General features: G+C 46.1%; 1 protein-coding gene across 1 annotated transcript in view; it reads right to left on the bottom strand.

The window, feature by feature from the left end:
- GNAT2 (G protein subunit alpha transducin 2) overlaps nt 1-23367 on the bottom strand; it is a 140342-nt gene that overhangs the window by 27119 nt on the left and 89856 nt on the right. Inside the window, exon 6 of the mRNA XM_082245285.1 lies at nt 13774-13903. Coding sequence (XP_082101411.1) covers nt 13774-13903 — 130 coding nt within the window. The remainder of the gene's footprint in view (nt 1-13773; nt 13904-23367) is intronic.

Genomic DNA, 23367 nt, shown 5'->3' with positions numbered 1-23367 from the left:
TGGCCTAGTGTCCTACTCCTGGTGGGGGCAGTATAACCCAGTGGTTATGAAGATCAGGAGCTGTGCCTGTCAATGAACTTAAGAGAAATGGATTTTACGATAAGTAAATTTTCTCTTTCCTCTTTCTTTACAGTGCCTTGCGAAAGTATTCAGCCCCCTTGAACTTTGCGACCTTTTGCCACATTTCAGGCTTCAAACATAGATATAAAACTGTAATTATTTGTGAAGAATCAACAACAAGTGGGACACAATCATGAAGTGGAACGAAATTTATTGGATACTTCAAACTTTGTTAACAAATAAAAAACTGAAAAATTGAGCGTGCAAAATTATTCAGCTCCTTTACTTTCAGTGCAGCAAACTCTCTCCAGAAGTTCAGTGAGGATCTCTGAATGATCCAATGTTGACCTAAATGACTAATGATGATAAATAGAATCCACCTGTGTGTAATCAATTCTCCGTATAAATGCACCTGCACTGTTATAGTCTCAGAGGTCCGTTTAAAGCGCAGAGAGCATCATGAAGAACAAGAAACACCAGGCATGTCCGAGATACGGTTGTGGAGAAGTTTAAATCCGGATTTGGATACAAAAAGTTTTCCCAAGCTTTAAACATCCAAAGGAGCACTGTGCAAGCGATAATATTGAAATGGAAGGAGTATCAGACCACTGCAAATCTACGAAGATCTGGCCGTCCCTCTAAACTTTCAGCTCATACAAGGAGAAGACTGATCAGAGATGCAGCCAAGAGGCCCATGATCACTCTGGATGAACTGCAGAGATCTACAGCTGAGGTGGGAGACTCTGTCCATAGGACAACAATCAGTCGTATACTGCACAAATCTGGCCTTTATGGAAGAGTGGCAATAAGAAAGCCATTTCTTAAAGATATCCATAAAAAGTGTAATTTAAAGTTTGCCTCAAGCCAGCTGGGAGACACACAAAACATGTGGAGGAAGGTGCTCGGGTCAGATGAAACCAAAAACGAACTTTTTGGCAACAATGCAAAACGTTATGTTTGGCGTAAAAGCAACACAGCTCATCACCCTGAACACACCACCCCCACTGTCAAACATGGTGGTGGCAGCATCATGGTTTGGGCCTGCTTTTCTTCAGCAGGGACAGGGAAGATGGTTAAAATTGATGGGAAGATGGATGGAGCCAAATACAGGACCATTCTGGAAGAAAACCTGATGGAGTCTGCAAAAGACCTGAGACTGGGATGGAGATTTGTCTTCCGACAAGACAATGATCCAAAACATAAAGCAAAATCTACAATGGAATGGTTCACAAATAAACATATCCAGGTGTTAGAATGGCCAAGTCAAAGTCCAGACCTGAATCCAATCAAGAATCTGTGGAAAGAACTGAAAACTGCTGTTCACAAACGCTCTCCATCCAACCTCACTGAGCTCGAGCTGTTTTGCAAGGAGGAATGGGCAAAAATCTCAGTCTCTCGATGTGCAAAACTGATAGAGACATACCCCAAGCGACTTAAAGCTGTAATCGCAGCAAAAGGTGGCGCTACAAAGTATTAACTTAAGGGGGCTGAATAATTTTGCACGCCCAATTTTTCAGTTTTATATATGTTAAAAAAGTTTGAAATATCCAATAAATTTCGTTCCACTTCATGATTGTGTCCCACTTGTTGTTGATTCTTCACAAAAAATTACAGTTTTATATCTTTATGTTTGAAGCCTGAAATGTGGCAAAAGGTCGCAAAGTTCAAGGGGGCCAAATACTTTCGCAAGGCACTGCATATTGCCTTTGTAGATGTCCTATTCTTAAGTTGCCTTTTGGCAATGGCTGTGCGAAGTTAACTTTTTTCTTTTTTTTTTTTTGCCTTCCTCTTGAATAACCGGATATAGGATTTTGTATATGGAAGTTTTTCTATATATATTTTTTTTTTTTTATCGGTTAAGCTAAATGGACTTGTGACTTTTTTTTTAACCTAAGTATGTAACCTTTTTTACAGGGGTCTAATGAAGGTCCCTCATGAAACAGGCATTTTCTGAAATGCAGAGAGCACCATATTTGGATCCCATTTAAATCCATTAGAGACATTTATCTGTCTACTTTCACCCACAAGGTGTTTTTTATCTGCGATGCAGGTGTCTCAACTGGTAGTTTTATCCTGCAAGATTTCCTTCCTGGTTTTCCATAGGGACAAGACCTGTTCTTGCAAAAGGTAGTTTCTGTCTTTCACCTCAACTAGGATATTGTTCTTCATTCCCTCTGTCTGGTTCCAGTTCCCCTAATGGACATTTTTCTCCATTGTCTGGATGTTGTTTGAGCTGTAAGAGTTTCCCAGCCACTGCTTCCTTCGGAAGGACAAATTCACTTTTTCCCATCCCGGATTGACTCCAAAAGGGATTACCAGCTTCTTTTCTCTTTCGTTCATTGACTGACACAGCTCCTTATTCTTCTTAACCATTGGGATATACTGCCCCCTACAGGAGTAGAACACTAGGCAGGAAAAAGCTTCACTATGCCTATGGGCAGTCCCAGGGGGTATACACCCACTCTCAGCTACAGGCACTTTTTTCTGCCTAGTCAGGAGTAAGGACCTAATTCCTTGCTGGGATCTCTGGTCCTGACAATTTTTTCTTTTTGTATGGAATTTTTTCCTATGTTTGTTATTTTGTTCCTGTGAGAATCTACAATCAATTGCTGGACTGGCAACGGACTGGATAATCTAAATCCAGAGGGCCCCCCCCCCCCCAGTCTGGCCAGCAAAACCGCAGCTCTGCGCTAAGTCGGCCACAATATAGCCCCACTGGACAGGGTCTGGCCTGCAAATTAAACGTCTCACGAGGATGCATACGACCTGGCCTTGGCCTGAGTCGCATCGTTTCTCCTTGCTAATAGCACCCACGTTACGATTGAGAGGTGGTCTGTCTAGAGCGGTGCCTGGGTGGTCGGCTACACTGAGGGTTAACGTCCAAGTGGCTGGGCACCCACAAAGATGTAGGCGGTGGCCTACTAGGCTATGGCCTGCAACCTACTAGGCCATGCAACTAAGTCAGGCGCCTCGGTTTGGGGGACGCCCTAGTGCATTTAACTCTTCCTTTGGGCATCTGCCAGGCTGGGATCCGTGCACTTGCGGCTGGGCCTCCACAAAAATTTAGGCCACGGCTTGTGGCCTGCTAGGCCATGGGGTCAGCTTGGCGCCCCCCTTTGAAGGGGTGGCGCTGGGGGGCGCTTTATTTTTTGACAGCCTTGCCACCATTATTGTGTGGGGCCCTTTTTAGTGCTGCGGGACCATCAGGGTACCCTGGCTGCGCATCCGCGTCACGGCGTGTGGCCCCCTTTTAAGGGCACCATTTCCTATTATGCCCTCTATGGAGGGTGGCCCCCTTGTTTTTTTGCGGGGTCCAGTAGGTGGTCTATTCGTGGGCCCTTGGTCGGCTTCGCCTTTGCAGGATCGCAGTTGGCAGCCTCCCCTGATTTTTATGTTTTCTGGGTGAGCTTAGTATATAGGAACCCCACGCACCCTGAGTGCTCTGGGGATGATTCCTTTGCTGCTCTAGACGCGCATGAAAAGGCGCTGGTAGATGCACTGTTTGTGTCAGTGCGTGACACTTTAAAAATGGAGGTTGTGACTGATGCTGCTTCGGAGGGGCCGGTCCCTTTTGGCACCCACAGGCTCTCCAAAGCAGTCGAGGGTGTTCCTTTTTCCGCTTGCTTTGACAACATTGTCACAAAACAGTGGAGTTGTCCAAAACACAGTGGTTCCCAAGCACTTTTTTCTTGCGGTGTCCTTATGAGGATTAACTGCGTTAAAGGTGGATGGTTCCACCTGTAGAGGACTGGTTGGTTTCCAGGTTAACCACTTAAGCCCCGGAGGATTTGGCTGCTCAAAGACCAGGTCCTATTTTGCGATTCGTCACTGCGTGACTTTAACTGACAATTGCGCGGTCGTGCGACGCTGTACCCAAATGAAATTGGAGTCCTTTTTTTCCCACAAACAGAGCTTTCTTTTGGTGGTATTTGATCACCTGTGCGATTTTTACTTTTTGCGCTATAAACAAAAAAAGAGCGACAATTTTTGAAAAAATAATAATATTTTTCACATTTTTTTATATGAAATTCCCCAAAAACAAAATGTAAAAATCAAATTTTTTTAACATTTTAGGCCAATTTGTTTTCTGCTACATATTTTTGGTGAAAAAAAACGCAATAAGCGCATTTTGATTGGTTTGCGCAAAAGTTGTTGCGTTTACTAACTACGGGAAAGATTTATGTCATTTTTATTTTTATTTTTTTTAACTAGTAATGGCGGCGATCTGTGATTTGTTTTTTGTTTTTTTTTGCGGGACTGCGACTTTGCGGCGGACAGATCGGACCCTTGACTGACATTTTTTGCACTTTTGGGGGTACCAGTGACATTACTACAGTAATCAGTGCTATAAATATGCACTGTTACTGTAAAAATTACACTGGCAGGGAAGGGGTTAACTTTATTAGAGATCCAGGGGTTAAGTGTGTCCCTAGGGGCGTGCTTCTAACTGTAAAGGGGCGTGGCTTTTGATGTAACCACAGAGTGACCGCCGGACATCGGAGCCGCCGGTCACTCGCGCGGGGATGGCAGTGAACGAGCGGGGGCGGGAGCGCACTCGCCCCCTATTGGCTCGCGGGCTAGTGATGTACCGATACGTCACTTTGCCCAGGGGGGCTGACCGCCGCAGTATATGTACTTGCGGCAGTCGGCAAGGGGTTAAATAGAGCTACCTTGATTCCGGTTGAGGAGTCCCCAGCCTTTATCCAGCTGATAGAAGGGTGGAGGCTCTGGCCCGCCATATGTTCGCTGTGGCTGGTTCAGCACTTAGGCTGGTATTTTCTATTGCCCTGGTGTAGCAAGGTCTGACCGAGTGGGCTAAACATTTACGCTGAGACCTGGAGGGGAAACGGCTTCCCCCTGTCCTGCAGAGCTGGCAGATTGGTTGATCCAGGGGCTACAGTTTATCTGTGATGCCTCTTTGGATGCGGCTCCTTTGATTTCTAGGCTGTCTGTATCAGCAGTGATCCTTCGGCATTTTATCTAGCTGAAATAACGGTCTGCGGACCAGACTTTTAAGAAAGCTTTATCTGATCTCCCCTTTGAAGGTGATTGCTTGTTTGGAGCTTCCTTGGATGACATCGTAAAGGGTCTCACAGGGGGGAAGAGTACTCTTCTTCCGCAGGCTACCAAGGGCAAGAAGTCCGGTCATAGACATAGGCCATTCTCTTCGGCTCATAGGTTTTTTTCGTCCCTCAGGGTCTCCAGACAAGGGATCTAAAGTCAGGGCCTCCACCAGAGGTTTCAAGAGGACCTGGTCTGGCAAGCCACAAGCAGATTCTTCCAGACTTGCAGACAAGGCTGCTTCTGCATGAAGGGGCGCCCTCATCCATATCTGGGGTGGGGGGACGTCTTCGCTGGTTTCTGGGTTCCATAGACCTCCCTGTTATAGGACACGTGGGTCCACAAAGTTATTTGGTCAGGCTATGAGATCGATTTCGATCTTATCCTCCGAAAAGGTTCTTCCCTTCCAATCTGTTCTTGTCCCCAGATCACTTACGGGTCTCTTTGGGGTAGTGCAAGACTTGTTCCTTTAAGGGGGGATTGTTCCAGTTCCGATTTTGGAACGTTTTCAGGGGTTTTTACTTAAACCTCTTTACAGTTCCCAGGAAGGAAGGCAAGGTACATCCAATTCTGGACCTCAAGGTGCCAAACTGCCTGAGGTCAGAATAACGCATGGAGTACATTCACATGGTAGTGGCGTCCCTACGCCAGGGTGATTTATTCTCGCTTCTATGGACATCAAGAATGACTACCTGCACATTATAATATGTGCTGGTCACCAATGCTTCCATTTTGCCGTGGGCGAGGAGCATTATAGTTTTGGACCTTTTGGTCTCGCTTTCACTCCTCGGGTCTTCACAAAAAAGTGTTGGCCCCAGTGCTGGCATTGTTCGAGTCAGCAGGGAATTGTGGTACTGGGGTACCTGGACGATCTTTTGCGAGTGGAGTCTCCGACTGCTCTGATGGACAACTGGAGATTGCTCTGCGAACTCTGAGGGAGTTTGGTTGGATTCTGATCCCTTCAGGAGTCTGCTTTGGTTCTGTCCACCAAAACTGGACTATCTGTGTCTGACTCTGGACTCGGCCTTAGCCAGCATGTTTCTTCCTCTGGAAAAACTCCAGACATTGCAGGAGGCAATTCAGCTTCTGTTATTCAGCAGGTCATCCCTCCGGGCTTGCATACGAGTGCTGGGCCTGATGGTGTCCACCCTCTGCTTTAGAGATTCTGGTTAAATGGGACAAGGATCCCCGGTCTCTACAGGTGGCTTGGTTCTCTGGCACTTCGACAGGGAAAATCCTTTCTCCCCCTGTATTCGTCACCACGAATACAAGCTTGTCCAGGTGGGGAGGTGTCCTCAGCACAGATGTGCTCAGTGGGTCCAAACTGACGATTAATGTTCTGGATATCTAAGCTATCCGCCTTTGTCTGGCTCATTGGACAATTTGTCTTCAGGGGTGTCCGGTACAAATTCAATTGGAAAATGCGACGGCTGTGGTCAATGTCAATCACCAAGGGGCACAAGTAGTGTCCTGGTGGCTCGGTAAAAAGCCAGCATTCTAAGGTGGGCTGACAGAATTTGTTCCAGCCCTCTTATATTTATGCCCCAACTCCTGTGCAGGATCAAAGCAGAAGGGATTCCGTCCAGACTGACCTTGCCGGTCTTGGTACGCAGATCGGGTACGGCTGGTCGCCGATGCTCCTTGGGGATTTCCTCTCAGGGAGGATCTGCCTTCCCAAGGGCCGATCCTCCATCCTGCTTTAGAGTCGCTGGCTTTAATGGCTTGGCTGTTGAATGCCAGGTGCTGAAGGATGGAGGTTTGGCTGAGTCGGTGATTCCTACACTGTTGAAAGCTAGGAAATCTACTGCTAGGAAGATCCACCATCGTAAGTGGAAGAAGTACTTTGCGTGGTGTTAGTCTCTTGGGGTTCATTCTCGCTTTTGCTCGGTGGATCGGACCTTAACCTTCCTTCAACGGGGGATTGAACAGAAATTGGCCTTGAGTACCATCAAGGACCAGGTGTCGGCTTTGGCGGACTTCTTCCAATGACCTTTGGCCACACACTCCCTGGTGCGTACCTTTCTTCAGGGTGTCTTGACATTTGGTTTCTCCGGTGCGGGCTCCGTTGCCACCTTGGGATCTTAATTTGGTGCTTTCAGCTCTGCAGAAGCCTCCTTTTGAAAATATTTGGGAAATTCCCTTGCTTACACGGTCTCAGAAGGTGGCCATTTTAGTGGCTATCACTTCTGTGTACAGGGTGCCGCAACTGGCAGCATTATCCTGTCGTTCACCTTAACTGATTATTCACAGGGATAAGGTGGTTCTTTGCCCCCTTTCCGTCGTTCCTTCCAAAGGTTGTCCCAGGCAAAACAACGGAAAGGAAATTGCCTTGCATGCCTTGGATGTGGTCCAGGCAATTAGAGTGTACCTGGCAGCTACGGAGTCTTTTAGGTTAGGAAGTCAGACTCTCTATTTATTTGAGCTCACGGACGGACCTCACAAAGGGTTTCCGCTTCTTCTGCAACCATTTCAAGATGGATCAGACAGACAATGCTTCAGGCCTATTGCATCAGGGGTAAGTTCCTCCTTTCCCTGTCAAGGAGAACTCTACTAGGTCACTTAGTGTCTCCTGGGCTGGGCTTCCGTCATCAATCGTCTCTCTCTGCTCCTTCCTGAGACACGTTTGGTGGTGAGTCCTGGGGCGGCATCTCCCTGGCTGTTCTGCTATTAAAGTGCTGCTGGGACCTGTAGTACCACGGGAGACAGCAGTGGGGGGGGGTGTTTCACAGCTTATTTGATAAATTTACACTGTTTTTCTTACTGTCGGCCCCAGGGTGCCATGGAGCATGTAGAACATTGTCTCAACACCTGACCCACTCTCAGAGGGGGGGATCCTCGGGGTCCCACTCTGCTATGGCGACAATGACGGCAGCCCTGCAGTCTCGGGTATCTAAAGTGGACATGGTCCTACAAAAGAGACCTGGTAAAAAGCACCCTCTGCCTTCACCTGTTCCTTCTGCCTCAGATTCTGAGATTGATTTGGCCACCGCAGACGCAAGTCATCCCACGGGGTCTGCTTCCACGCATTTTGAGTGCTCTGATAGTGAGGATGATTCCTCTTCCACCACCTCTTCGTAAGAAAAGGTGCTTGTAGAGGCACTGATTGTATTAGTGCGGGAAATTTTAAAAATGCAGAACACAGTGGATGCTGCGTCAGCTTTACCGGTGCAATTTTGCACCCACAGGGCATCCAGAGGGACTAAGGTGTTTCCCTTACCTGCCTATTTCGACGAGATTGTCGCTAGCCAGTGGGGGTCCCCGAAACGCATGGTTGGGATACCGAAGCGTTTCGATAGGAGGTATCCTTTTGAGGAGTCCCTCCTAAAGAAACTGACAGTGCCACCAGTGGAGGACACTCAGGTTTCTAGGCTAAATAAGGTCGCGTTATTACCAGTGGAGGACGCTCCGACCTTTAAGGTCCCTGAAGATAGGAAGGCTGAATCCTTGGTCCGCCATCTTTTTAACGTGGCACGATTAATCCTGAGGCTGGTGTTTGCCATAACCTTGGTCTCCCAGAGCTTATATGCCAGGATTTGAAAGAGGGTCATCACCTTCATGAAATGATGGAGCTGGCGGACCAGTTGATACAGGGGTTACAGTATATTTGTGATGGCTCCCTGGATGCAGCCCCTTTAGCCTGCAAGGCGTCCGTGACCGCAGTGACCTTGCGATCTGGTTGAAATGCTGGTCTGCAAACCAGGCCTCCAAAAAGGTGCTGAGAGATCTCCCCTTTTGTTGGGATACCGCTTGTTTGGAGCCCCCATGGAAGAGATCATAAAGGGTCACACGGGGGGGCAATAGCACCCTGCTTCCGCAGGTTACTGAAAACAGCCTTGCCGCAAACGTGGCCCTGTCTTTTCTGCTCACAAGCGGCCCTTTTGTCCCACAGGGTTGCAGGACAAGTGCTCTAAATCCTCCCGCTCCTTCACAGAGGGTTCCAAGAGACCCTGGGGGGGTAAATCTAAGACGGGCTCCTCTGGTCTCCCGGATAAGCCCTCCTCCACCTGAAGGGAAGCCATCACCCATTCTAGGGGTGAGGGGGCGTCTTTGTTTCTTTCCGGACCCATGGATCTCGTTCATCCAGGACAAATCGGTACTCGAGTTGATTCGATCTGGTTACAAGATCGAGTTTCGATCCTTGCCCCGGCAAGGTTCTTCCCTTCCAATCTGCGTCTGTCCTCGGATCGGCTTCAAGGCCTTCTGGGAGCAGTGCAGGGTTTGTTGTCACAAGGTGTCGTTCTTACCAGTTCCAGGGTCAGAACAATTTCAGGGGTTTTATTCAAACCTCTTTACGATCCCCAGGAAGGAAAGGGAAGGTTCACCCAATCCTGGATCTCAAGGCCCTGAACCACTTTGTGCGGGTTCAGAAATTCAGAATGGAGTCCATTCGCACAGTTGTAGCTTCCCTTCATCAAGGGGAATTTCTGGCCTCCATGAATATCAAGGATTTTCCAATCTATATCGGGCATTGGCGTTTTCTTCTTTTTGCCATGGGCGAGGAGCATTATCTATTCGTGGCGTTACCCTTTGGTCCCGCCTCAGCTCCTCGGGTGTTCACAAAAGTGTTGGCCCCGGTGTTAGCCTTACTTAGACAGCGGGGGATTTTGGTACCTGGACGATCTTCTTCTGAGGGCGGAGTCATCATCTGTCCTGAAGGAGGATCTAGACATCATGGTACGAACTCTGCAGGAGTTAGGCTGGACTCTGAATTTTCAAAAGTCAGCCTTGACGCCATCCAACAAGTTGGACTTCCTGGGGCTTACTCTGCCCGGGTGTTTCTCCCAGAAACGAAACTCTTGAAATTTCAGCATGCGATTTGGCTCCTGTTGTCCAATCCCCGGTCGTCTCTCAGAACGTGCTGGGCCTGATGGTTTCCACCTTCGAGGCGGTTCCATTCGCTCAGTTTCAAACCAGATTTCTACAAAAGGAAATTCTATCCAAATGGGACAAGAATCCACAGTCCCTGGACAATCTGATCCTGTTGAGTAGCGGTGCAACAGGGTCTCTGCTTTGGTGGCTCCGCTCCCCAGCAATTAGACAAGGGAAGTCTTTTCTCCCCCTGTTCTGGACAGTGGTTACTACGGATGCCCAAAAGGTGGAACGCACGCTGCACGCTGCACGCTTTTGGGTAGCCCGGTGGAACGCAAGCCGGCAGTCACCGCTCTCCATCCCTAGGCATTACACGCAGCAAGCGTTTTTAATTGTTTTGAACCTCTTTGTACACTTTTATCCGCAAAATTAAATAAAAACTACTTTCTTAATGGTACTGCACTATTGGAGCACTTTTATTTTTCCCTAAACACCGGACCTGGAGGATCGTTTTTTATACTAAGGAGCGACCCCGGACCACAGGGAACTACAAGGCCCAGCAGTCACCTCTAGGCCCAGGAAGCCATAAGCCTGATAGGTCTTTCTACCATATGGTATTTAAGACCCACAAATTCCGGTGAGTGTGAACCCCTATTATTTCAAGTCACGTCCAATATACCAGCAGTTGAACTACTGGAGGAATTAACACCTGCACCCCTTTATTGTGGCACTTTATTTACGCACAAAGTCACATATGAACTGTGTATTGGGACTTATTATTTGGCACTATTTTGCACTTTAATATTTTATATATTTATTTATGTACACTATATGGTAATAATTTTGGACTACCACTATTTAATTGTGCAAATTTTATATGGTCTATATTTCATTTTCCACTTGATTGTCTATTTTAATATTCAGGTGTGGGAACAAGGAATTGTTCGCCCCTGAATAATTAGAAGCAAGCGCTATATTAACCCCTCATTGGGCTTTGAATCTTTTCACAATCGTTAGCAATTAACTACTTTTATTTGGTCTGTTAAAGCCAATCCATGTTTCCTGTTACTTTAAATAGTTAGTGTTTGGACAAGCTTGGTCCAAACAACTAACTGCTGCAGTGTCTCTAAGCGCTGTATAACCTGCATGTAGCTTCAGCTACATACAGTTGACAGTGCTGGGTTTCGGCTGTGAGTCAGAGAGTTCCCCGTCTCACACACAGTACAATGCAGTTGGCCTGATTGGCATTCAGCCATTCAAAGGAAGCTTTTTATTCATTCACAGAATACAAAGCTGCCTATGAATGGCTGAGCGCGGCTAAGACCGACTCTATGTTCCGGGTGTGAGACGGGAAGTCTCGTCTCACAGCCGGAACACAGAACTGTTTACTGTATGTAGCTGGAGCTACATGCAGCTTATGCCACACTTAGAAAATCTGTAGCAGTTAGTAAAAGAAATAGTTAGTTTGGACCAGCTTGGTTAACTATTTAAAGGGACAGGAAATGTTGAAATAAGCTGTGAATACATCATTTAAAGCATTTTGCTATATCTGTTCAATAACTGCAGAAAGGCAACTGTTGATCCTGAGAGAAATCTTGCCAGTTGATCACTTCTTGGGCTTTCTGCCTGTGTTGCGGTCTTATTCATTATATTGTCCTCTTTCTACCTTGTCTTTTATGGAGAAGAGAAGAGGGTAAGGTTTCCATAGTCCTGTTCAAAGATGACAACGCTGCTTCTCCATAGCTATAGTATAATGGGCAAGCGTTGTCACCCTCTGTCAGGAAGGTTGTTACTGGCACATTGCCAGGTTATGATTAAGAAAACTAAAAGAAAACCATACTGCCACCACATGTAAGTACTGAGAAGCTGCAAAATAATACAATTTTGTTACTGGAATTTAAAATAACTTAAAGGAATTAAATAAATAATAATAATTATTATATATACACAGTGGGTACGGAAAGTATTCAGACCCCCTTAAATTTTTCACTCTTTGTTATATTGCAGCCATTTGCTAAAATCATTTAAGTTCATTCTTCTTCCTCATGAATGTACACATAGCACCCCATACTGACAGAAAAACACAGAATTGTTGACAGTGTTGCAGATTTATTAAAAAAGAAAAACTGAAATATCACATGGTCCTAAGTATTCAGACCCTTTGCTCAGTATTTAGTAGAAGCCCCCTTTTGATCTAATACAGCCAGGAGTCTTTTTGGGAAAGATGCAACAAGTCTTTCACACCTGGATTTGGGGATCCTCTGCCATTCCTCCTTGCAGATCCTCTCCAGTTCTGTCAGGTTGGATGGTAAACGTTGGTGGACAGCCATTTTTAAGTCTCTCCAGAGATGCTCAATTGGGTTTAAGTCAGGGCTCTGGCTGGGCCATTCAAGAACAGTCACGGAGTTGTTGTGAAGCCACTCCTTCGTTATTTTAGCTGTGTGCTTAGGGTCATTGTCTTGTTGGAAGGTAAACCTTCGGCCCAGTCTGAGGTCCAGAGCACTTTGGAGAAGGTTTTTGTCCAGGATATCCCTGTACTTGGCCGCATTCATCTTTCCCTCGATTGCAACCAGTCGTCCTGTCCCTGCAGCTGAAAAACACCCCCACAGCATGATGCTGCCACCACCATGCTTCACTGTTGGGACTGTATTGGACAGGTGATGAGCAGTGCCTGGTTTTCTCCACACATACCGCTTAGAATTAAGGCCAAAAAGTTCTATTTTGGTCTCATCAGACCAGAGAATCTTATTTCTCACCATCTTGGAGTCCTTCAGGTGTTTTTTAGTAAACTCCATGCGGGCTTTCATGTGTCTTACACTGAGGAGAGGCTTCTGTCGGGCCACTCTGCCATAAAGCCCCGACTGGTGGAGGGCTGCAGTGATGGTTGACTTTCTACAACTTTCTCCCATCTCCTGACTGCATCTCTGGAGCTCAGCCACAGTGATCTTTGGGTTCTTCTTTACCTCTCTCACCAAGGCTCTTCTCCCCCGATAGCTCAGTTTGGCCGGACGGCCAGCTCTAAGAAGGGTTCTGGTCATCCCAAACGTCTTCCATTTGAAGATTATGGAGGCCTCTGTGCTCTTAGGAACCTTAAGTGCAGCAGAAATCTTTTTGTAACCTTGGCCAGATCTGTGCCTTGCCACAATTCTGTCTCTGAGCTCTTCAGACAGTTCCTTTGACCTCATGATTCTCATTTGCTCTGACATGCATTGTGATCTGGAAGGTCTTATATAGACAGGTGTGTGGCTTTCCTAATCAAGTCCAATCAGTATAATCAAACACAGCTGGACTCAAATGAAGGTGTAGAACCATCTCAAGGATGATCAGAAGAAATGGAAAGCACCTGAGTTAAATATATGAGTGTCACAGCAAAGGGTCTGAATACTTAGGGCCATGTGATATTTCAGTTTTTCTTTTTTAATAAATCTGCAACAATGTCAACAATTCTGTGTTTTTCTGTCAGTATGGGGTGCTATGTGTACATTCATGAGGAAGAAGAATGAACTTAAATGATTTTAGCAAATGGCTGCAATATAACAAAGAGTGAAAAATTTAAGGGGGTCTGAATACTTTCCGTACCCACTGTGTATGTATATATATATATATATATATATATATATATATATTCATTTGAAGAAAGTTTTTGGGAAAAGTTGGAGAAACAGCACCCACATTATATGGGGGACATCATTATGGGGAATGCATTGTGTGTTTCAGTAATTAGAACTCCTTATACTGTGTATATGTGTGTATATTATATTATATATATATATATATATATATATATATATATATATATATATTTGTATGCATAATGCATGAATTGCAACAGTCCATACGTACCACTTCCTCATCTTCCACCAGAACCATGTCGTAAGCACTTAGTGCCCCACAAAATATAATGCAGGTAACTCCTTCAAAGCAGTGAATCCACTTTTTGCGTTCAGACCTCTGTCCTCCCACATCAAACATCCTGAAAAAGTAAACAGCTTCAAAATTGTGATCCTTGTAGTGCAACTTAATGCTTTAAAGTAGAATTCCAGCTTTCGGTTCAGTTTAAAACAGTTTGTTTTGGCCAAACTGGCCTGTGCAAATGTCCTCCATTACACATTGATGTGGCTGCTGTGTGCGCTGCAATGCGCTGTAGTAGCATTACCTACATACTGTAAGCAGCAGCATGGACGATGTCGGCATAATTAAATAGTAGTGTGCTTCTCTGCCATTCAGAAGTCCTGTATTTTTATCAATGCATACAATGCTTCATCTAATTTGCTGAGGTGGAGAAACATGCAAATGACATTTTGATTTTCCCCTTTGTCAGTCAGAGGAAGCCTTATATTTATTGATAAAATGCAAAGCTTCTCCTGAATGGCAGAGAAGCACTGTTTCTATTTAGTCTTGGCACCAAATAGGAAGTCACCCATACTGCTGTCGAACCATAACACTGCTAATGCTACTACAGTCTATTACAGCAGCCCCAGCATCCAAACTTTCCTGGAATGGATATAATAATTGGGCCAGCTTGGCGCAAACTTTTTAAAGTAAAAATACACTGTATCTGAGCAAAAAAACTACTTAATGCATATTTAATATTCAAAGCAAACTCATCCATCCATACATGTCTCCATGCTTTATTTTGGTGAGAAATTTTTCTCACCAAAAGTTTTCTTTGAAAAACACTCCCCTATCATTTCTAGCTTTGGTCATCTTGAGTAAGGGCAGATGAGTTATGTGGCATTTACTTCCTAGAATCCATCTGCACTTAGCCAGGCATGCAAGCTGGAGGATGTGCTTAGCTGAGAAAACTCCTGGGATGTATGGTATCATTTGAAAAAATGTAAAAAAAAAAAAAAAAGTAACTAACTTTCTCTCTTGTTCATTGACGGACACAGCTCCTTATATCCATAACCATTGGGTTATACTACCCCCTACAGGACTGGGACACTAGGCAGAAAAAAAAGTTCTGGCCACACCCATGGGCAGTCCGAGGAGGTATACTACTCCTCTCTGCTATAGCCACTGTTTTTTTTTTTTTTTTTTCTGCATAGTAAGGAGGAGTAAGGACCTACTTCCTTGCTGGGATCTTTGGTCCTGGCAATTTTTTCTTTTTATATAGAAAGTTTTTTCTCTTGAATTTTTGAGATCTACAATCAACTGCCATACTAGGCGACGGGCTGGATAATCTAGATCCAGTGGTCACCCCAGTCTGGACAGCGAGGGCACGCAGACCTCAGCTCCATGCTAGGTCAGCACGACGTAGCCCCAATGGACAGCGAGTTAAACACCTCACGAGGTCGAATACGAACGGGTCTCGGCCCGAGACGCAACGTTCCTTCGGGCCAACAGCCCCCCATTTTGATGGAGAGGGGTTCTGTTTGGAGCGGTGCCCACCTGGTTCCTGGTATGGTGAGTAGCTGTCCCCCCTCTCCCCCTGGAGGGTTTTGGGGTGGATTTGGGCCCCTCCTTGGGACTGTCGGTTCCCCTTCTTCCTGCAGGCACCCCCCCTTGCCAAGTTCCTCATTCTGACCCCCCCCCCGCCTCCAGGCTGGGGCTGTTTGGGTGCTCTGGCCACTTTCCTGGGATGGGGGCAGGGCGGTAACTGGCAATGGGGGCCAGGGGGGTGGGTGTCCGGACGAGCGAGTGTGCGGGGAGGGGTTGCACCTTCTGGGGGCTCCTGCCAGGGCCCCCGTCTTTCCTGGATCTGTCCTTGAGGTCTGGTCTCCCTCCTGGGTCCCTGTAAGCCTTGTGCCGCCATTTTGTTCTAGCCTGTGTGTTTCTATATACAGCGGCCATGTTTGTGTAGTCCGGTGCCCATTTTGATGTGGTTTGCCATTGGAAATAGCGGTGGCCATGACAGTGGAGCCCTGTGGGCGGCGATTTCAGCAGTGGGAGCCCCTCCTCATCCCCTGGTGCTGACTCCTGTATAATTTTACCTCCTGATCGCCGCACGTGCAGTGCAGATTCCCCTGGTGGCTGCAGGTGCCTGTTTCTCTGGGTAGCGAGTCTGGTGGGGTCTTTCCCCTCTCTCCTGGGGATCGCTTGGTGCCTTGTGCCTGGCGAGACCGGGTGGTGCGGCCAACGTGGTGGGGGTTGTCCCTTGCAGTGTTTTACACTTTTTGTGGGGTCCCCCTGGTGACTCATGGAGTCTTTGGAGCTTGTTTCCCCACCTGATCCCCTCTCTGAGGCTGCGGGGCCCTCTGGCTCCCTACCATTAATCCTGGAGTCCCTTGTGTCCCGGGTGGAGGTGGCTTGCGGGTGACCCGCCTTCCCCTGCCTCATCTAAGTCTGATTCGGCCGACGTAGGTAATCTTGCTGGGTCTGCAACCACGCGCCTGGAATCCTGAAGCTGCAATGGAGGCGCAGGTGTCCTTTGGCACTCACAAGCCATCCAGAACGGCAAAGGTGTTTCCTTTCCCTGCCTATTTTGACAGAATTGTCGCTAAAGAGTTGGGATGACCAAAGTCTCCTCATGGGGTCCCTAAGCGCTTTACCAGGTGTTACCCCTATGAAGAGTCTTAAAAAGTAGACTGTGCCACCGGGGGTGGACCCTCGTTTTTCCAGATTAAACAAGGCAACCATGATTCCGGTTGAAGAGTCCCCGGCCTTTAAGGATCCGGCTGACCGGAAGGCGGAGGCTGTGGCCCGCACTATGTACATTCTGGCTGGTTCGGTAATGGGGCCAGTATTCACCATTGCCCTAGTGTCGCAAACTCTGACCGAGTGGGCTAAGTTTCTGCGCCGTGAACTGGAGGGGGAACAACCGCTCACCCCTGCCTTTGTCGAGCTGCCAGACCAGCTGGTACAGGGGCTGCAATTTATCTGTGATGCCTCTTTGGATGCGGCTCCCTTGGTAGCTCGCCTCTGTTATTGGCAGTGGTCCTTCAGCGTGTCGTTTGGCTCAAGTGCTGATCTGCAGATCAGACTTCAAAAAAGGGCTTGACTGATCTTCCTTTTAAAGGAGAAGGTCTGTTTGGAGCTACCCTGGATGACATCATTAAAAGTCTCACGGGGGGCAAGAGTACTTTTCTTCTGCAGGCTACTAGGGGCAAGGAACCTTGTGGTAGATGTGGGTCTTCCTTCTCAGCTCATACAAAGTTTTTTTTTTGCCCCTCATGGTCGACTGACAAGGACTCAAAGCTTTTCAGAGCCTCTTCTGGAGGATCCAAATGAACCTGGTCTGGTAAGCCAAGATCAAGCTTCTCCAGATCCATGGACAAGGCTCCTTCTACATGAAAGTGCGCCCTCACCTGTATCGGGGGTGGGGGGGTGTCTTCGCTGGTTTCCGGACCCATGGACTTCCTGGAAGTCATTCGATCCGGCTACAAGATTGAGTTTCACGCTTGTCCCCTGGCAAGGTTTTTTTCATTCCAACTTGTGCCTGTCCCCAGACCGCACAGGGCCTGTTTGGGGCGGTACAAGACCTGTTCCTTCAAGGGGTGATTGTCCCGGTTCCGACCTTGTTCCCAGGAAGGAAGGCAAAGTGCATCCAGTCCTGGACCTCAAGGCGCTAAACTGCTTTGTTTGGGTACAGAAGTTCAGAATGGAGTCTATTCGAATGGTGGTGGCATCTCTACCTCAGGGGGATTTCCTCGCCTCTATCAATATCAAGGATGCCTACCTTCACATTCCAATATGTGCCAGTCACCAGCATTTTCTCTGCTTTGCTGTGGGAGAGGAGCTTTATCAGTTTGTGGCGTTACCCTTTGGTCTCGCCTCTGCTCCTCACAAAAGTGTTAGCCCCGGTGCTAGCTTTGCTACACCAACAGGGGATCACGGTACTGGGCTACTTCTCCTTCAGTGAGCGGAGTCTCCCTCTGCTCTGGTGGAGAACCTGGAGATCACAATATGAACTCTTTGGGAGTTCAGCTGGATTCTGAATTTTCAGAAGTCTGCTCTGGTTCTGTCCACAACGCTGGACTATCTGGGCCTGATTCTGGACTCGGCCTTAGCCAGAGTGCTCCTTTCTCTGGACAAACTCCAGAAATTGCAGGCTGCAATTCGCCTCCTGCTGTCCAACAAATGGTCATTCTCCAGGCTTGCATGCATGTGGGGTGCTGGTCCTGATGGTGTCTACTTTCGAGTTGGTTCCGTTTGCACAGTTCCAGACGAAGTCCCTGCAAAGGGAAATTCTGACCAAATAGAACAAGACTCAGCAGTTTCTTGCACTTGTAGTGCTCAGTGGATTTGCCTTTAGTGCGAAAACCCCAAGGGTTGTCCAGTGTGCATTCAATTGGACAATGCCACGGCTGTGGCTTATGTTTAACACCAAGGGGGCACAAGAAGTATTCTGGTGGCTCTGGAGGTAGCCAGCATTCTAAGGTCGGGAGAACAGTTCCCTCCAGCCCTCTCCATCGTACACATTCCCGGGGTGGAAAATTGGCAGGCAGATTACCTCAGTCGGCAGGCGTCCCTTCATCCGGAGGTGTTTCATCAGCTGTGGATCTGTTGGCGTCTCGGCTCAACAGAAAGGTGCAGAGGTTTGTGGCTTAGTCAAGGGATCCTCTGGCAGAAGCCACAGATGCGCTGATGGCCCTGTGGGGTCAGTATCATCTGATTTATGCCTTCCCTTCTCTCAAGCTTGTGCCCAGACTTCAACGCAGGGCCGAGGCCTTTGAGAACGCCCTGTGGGAGGGGCGAAACGCGTCAACGCAGATTCCGGTTCCTCAGTGACGTCACATCCGGCTCGCAGTGGAACGCACATGGAAGTGCGGACACCACGCCTGAGCCCAGAGCCACTTGTGGAGAGCTTCCGAAAAAGACCTGGAATTAGCAGGTACAATTGTTTCAAAGAAAAGTAATGCACTCACCCGCCATGGCCTTTATGCACGCTCACCATGAAAGACTCCATTGCTGAAGAAAAAGCATGTTGAAGCTCATTTAAAGTTTGCTGCTCAACATTTAGGTTGGGTTCACACATGCTGCAGCCGCGGCTAACAGCAGGGGATCCGGTGTGTCCCTGTTCACTGATTTAGGTACGAATCAGGTCCGAATTTTTGCCTAAGTTCGCTCCTGAATCGGAACCAAAAACACACAGGACCATTTCCAAATGTGGACTGCAGCCGCCTCAGAGGTGTGCAAACCGGCTCCATTGCAAGCTGGGCACACTCTCCTGTCATGCGAATTGGATGCGGCGAAACCTGCATCCAATTCACATACTGTAAGTGTGAACCCAGCTATAGATAAGCCTGTAAAAATACTGGGAGAATATTGTCTGGTCAGATGAGACCAAAACTGAACTCTTGGAGGATGCCATATTACACACCGTGTTTGGAGGTCAAATGGCACTGCACATTACCCCAAAAAACACCATACCAACAGTAAAGTTTGGAGGTGGGACCATCATGGCGTGGGGCTGTTTTTCAGCATACAGTACTTTCAAACTTCATTTCCTTGAAAGAAGGTTGAATGGAAAAATGTACCAAGACTTTCTTGATCAAAATCTGCTACCATCTACCAGGATGAGGAAGATGAAACAAGGGTAGGCATTTCAGCAAGACAATGATGCCAAACACAAAGCCAAGGACACTCTAAAATGGTTTCAAAGATAGAAAATAAAGCTGCTGGAATGGCCCAGCCAATCACCTGACCTGAATTCAAAAGAAAATCTATGGAAAGAACTAAAGATCAGAGTTCATAGAAGAGGCTCATGGCTCATCAAAATGTAAAGATTGTGTGCGTGTGTCCATGAGACTAGTTTCTCCATACAGGAGGCATCTTGAAGCTGTCATTACCAACAAAGGATTTTGTATGAAGCATTAAATACATTTCGGTTTATGGTGTTCAATACTTTACCTGTGTCATTCCATTTTATTATACATATTAATTTCTGAACTTATTTGTTGTGGTTTCTTTGAAAGTATGGATTGCATGGTTTGTTGCTGACATATGGTGAAAATTTCATGTCAATAGCATCTTTAGAAATATATTTATCTAGAAAAATGGTGATGTGTTCAATACTTATTTTACCCGTTGTATATAAAATGTTTTCTTAATTCCATTTTGACTTAATGTGTAATTGCATTGTTGAAGCTTTCCCTTGCCATGGTAACAACAACTACACACACAGTGTACATAGCGGTACACAATGTGTAATGGAAAAAGTTTGGGCCAGCCCGACCCAAACAAAATATTTCAAGAATAAGTTCACCTTTAGAACACACCCTGCCTGCACAGCTTCGTCATTTATTCACAAGAATCTGTGAATGAATAAACTACAAGTCCTGTCTTACACCAGGGCAGAAAGCTTGTGTCCATGGACACCTTCTCCAGCTTTCTAACTGAAAGCCCATAAAGCAGTATGGGCAGAAATCTGGAGGATGTGACTGCAGGTGCTTAACCTTACACCCGCGATCCACTAATCCCAGCTGCCAATGCTTTTCATAACCCCCTGGATTTAGTAGTACCTATAGATCTAGGGCACAAGGTACAACCAAAAAACTAAGACAGCCCAAGGGTGGTCCCTGCTGTTGGCCAGAAACACCAACACTGTGAAACAAGCTTTCCTAGCATCTGGGGAATTTCTAGTTCTTTTGGTTTCACTTCAACCAAGTTGCTGCCTGGGTGAGGAGGTCAGATAATATAGATCAGTGGTCTCCAAACTGTGGCCTGAGGGCCGGATGTTTTCCTTTGCTTGTCTTTGTCTGGTCCTTTAGGCACTATACCCCCTACTGACACTAATGATGAGGCACTATTGCTTTTACTGACACCAACAGTGGGGCACTATTCGTCTCACACCAACAATAGGGCATCATTCCTCCCACTAACACCAACGATGGGGCATCATTCCTCCCACTGACACCAACAATGGGGGCACTATTCCTCCCACTGACACCAGCAATCTTCCCCCAGCCTGGACCGGCTCTGTGATGTCAGCTGAAAACGGGTCACAGAAGTGCAAAATAAACTGCACTCCTGTGATCCACAGACTAAGTACAGCTAAAGGAGCTTTGGCTGTACTTCTTTAGTAGTGGCTCAAACCCCAGCCCCCCTAAATACTTACCTGAACCCGATCTCGGTTCAGTGCTGTGGATGTCTGCAGCAGCACTTCTCGCCTCTCCAAGGCTTGAGAGCAGGGGGCGGGGCTGAGTCAAGTGTATACACAAGTGCCCCCATGGAATGCAGCTTCCTATGAGGGCACTCAGTGGGGGTGAGGAGCCAGAAGCGCTGGCGAGGGACCCTAGAAGAGGAGCATGGGGGCTTCTCTGTGCAAAACCATTGCTCAGAGAGGGCTAGGATGAGATGCTTGTTTAAAAAAAAAAAAAAAGCTCTACAATCACATAACTCCAGCTGATGCCCGTTTTGGTCATAACGTTTTGCAGTTGGGCAAACTGACTGGCCTGTAATATTTTCTTTGAGATAGTCGGGTTTTCCATTTCATCTTTATTTTTTTTTGCCCACTATGTTGGTGGCACAATGTTTATTTTATAGCCCCAATTTTGTCATGCAGCTAACTAAAATCCTGCCATGAAGGTCCTTGCTCTTTCAGTGGGGACTATAAATAGTCATAAACTAGCCATAGTGATGCTAATTGTGAATACATTTTCTCATGTTATCCCCACCACAAAGATGGAGCTTGCAAACGCCATGCAGCTGATGCTGAAGCAAGTGCATATAGACAGGAAGTGGCTGAATAAGGCTGGTGAGGATCCGCTGCACTGAACTGCAAAAAAAATGTAAATGCCTTTTTTAACAAAAAGATGACAGTTGTTTGATGCACCTTTCTTTACCAAACTAAATGTAATTCAGTTAGGTTTTAGATCTACTTCAATGTGATACAAATTTCCTGAATGAACAACACCTTTAATTAAACTGCATTACTGTAGAGCCTAATTGCAGCCATTTTGTCCTAATTTTAATGATGGGGAAAAAAATGTTTTTAATTTTTGTTTGTGTTCTTATTAGGTTGGTTTTTCCCTTAAATCTTGCTTCCAGCATGCTAACACAAGAAATGGGGGAATGAGATGTCAAAAGGACAGGGAGACATTAACAGCAAAAACATTTTTGGAGTATCAAAAATGGGTTTTTGTTTTTATACATGTCTCCTTGTCCATTTCTCGACAGAAAGTGAAGTGAAATCTCTCCAGCAGGAACAAAGTTGCCAATAAAAAAATAAATAAATCAAACTCTAACCCAGGATTCCTCAAAGTGGTCAACATTGAGCCCCAAGAGTCAATTGGACAATCCAAGTGGTCAATAAAATGGTTGAGAGTCAATTGAAGTAATTTAATCTTTTGAGATCTTAACCACTTAAGCCCCAGAGGATTTGGCTACTCAAAGCCCAGGGCCTATATTGCGATTCGGCACTGCGCGAATTTAACGGACAATTGCGCAGTCGTGCGACGCTGTATCCAAATAAAATTGACGTCCTTTTTTTCCCCACAAACAGAGCTTTCTTTTGGTGGTATTTGATCACCTGTGCGATTTTTACTTTTTGCGCTATAAACAAAAAAATGCGCCACTTTGAAAAAATATTTTTCACATTTTTTTTATATGAAATTCCCAAAAAAAAATGTAAAAATCAAAATTTTTTAACATTTTAGGCCAATTTGTTTTCTGCTACATATTTTTGGTGAAAAAAATCGCAATAAGCATATTTTGATTGGTTTGCGCAAAAGTATTTGCGTTTACTAACTACGGGAAAGATTTATGTCATTTTTTTTTTAACTAGTAATGGCGGTGATCTGCGATCTTTTTTTTTTGCGGGACTGCGACATTGCGGCGGACAAATCGGACCCTTGACTGACATTTTGACACTTTTGGGGGTACCAGTAACATTACTACAGTAATCAGTGCTAAAAATATGCACTGTTACTGTAAAACTGGGACACTGGGAGGGAAGGGGTTAACTGTAATGGTGATCAATGGGTTAAATGTATCCCTAGGGGCGTGATTCTAACTGTGGGGGGCGTGGTTTGTGATGTAACCACAGAGACATGCTATCCTACATAGCAGGATCATATGATCCTCTGCAGTTACACCAGGGAGAATGACAGGCGGCTTTGTTTACATCAGGCATTTCTCGGCTGAACCCTTCTTCTCCTCCCTAGGATTGGATTTTTTGGATAAATGACACTACTTAAAGGTAGTGTTTACTCCATTTATTATCCTCATATATCCCCCCCCCCTCTCCTTATACTAGTATTTTGGTATAATTTAGATTTATATTTCTAGATACACAATCTATCTCTAAGCTCCTGATGAATGGACGGAGGTCCATGAAACGCGTCGAGCCCAAAATGACTCAGACATTTTATTCAAGCTTCTTATATTGAAAGATTGTATACTTATAGAGAATATGGTGTCATATTCTGCTATTTATAAATAATTATTTTGGATATGTTATCAGTGTATTTATTCTCATTTATATGAATTGTATATGTGATTTATTAATTGTATTTGTATATGTTATATTATGAATTATGAATGATAAATTATACA

The sequence above is a fragment of the Pelophylax lessonae genome (assembly GCF_965119305.1).
Source record: "Pelophylax lessonae genome assembly, chromosome: 2".
In the NCBI taxonomy this organism is placed as follows: domain Eukaryota; kingdom Metazoa; phylum Chordata; class Amphibia; order Anura; family Ranidae; genus Pelophylax; species Pelophylax lessonae.
Note: the sequence above shows the minus strand (reverse complement) of the source record. Positions and strands in the feature narration are given on the sequence as shown.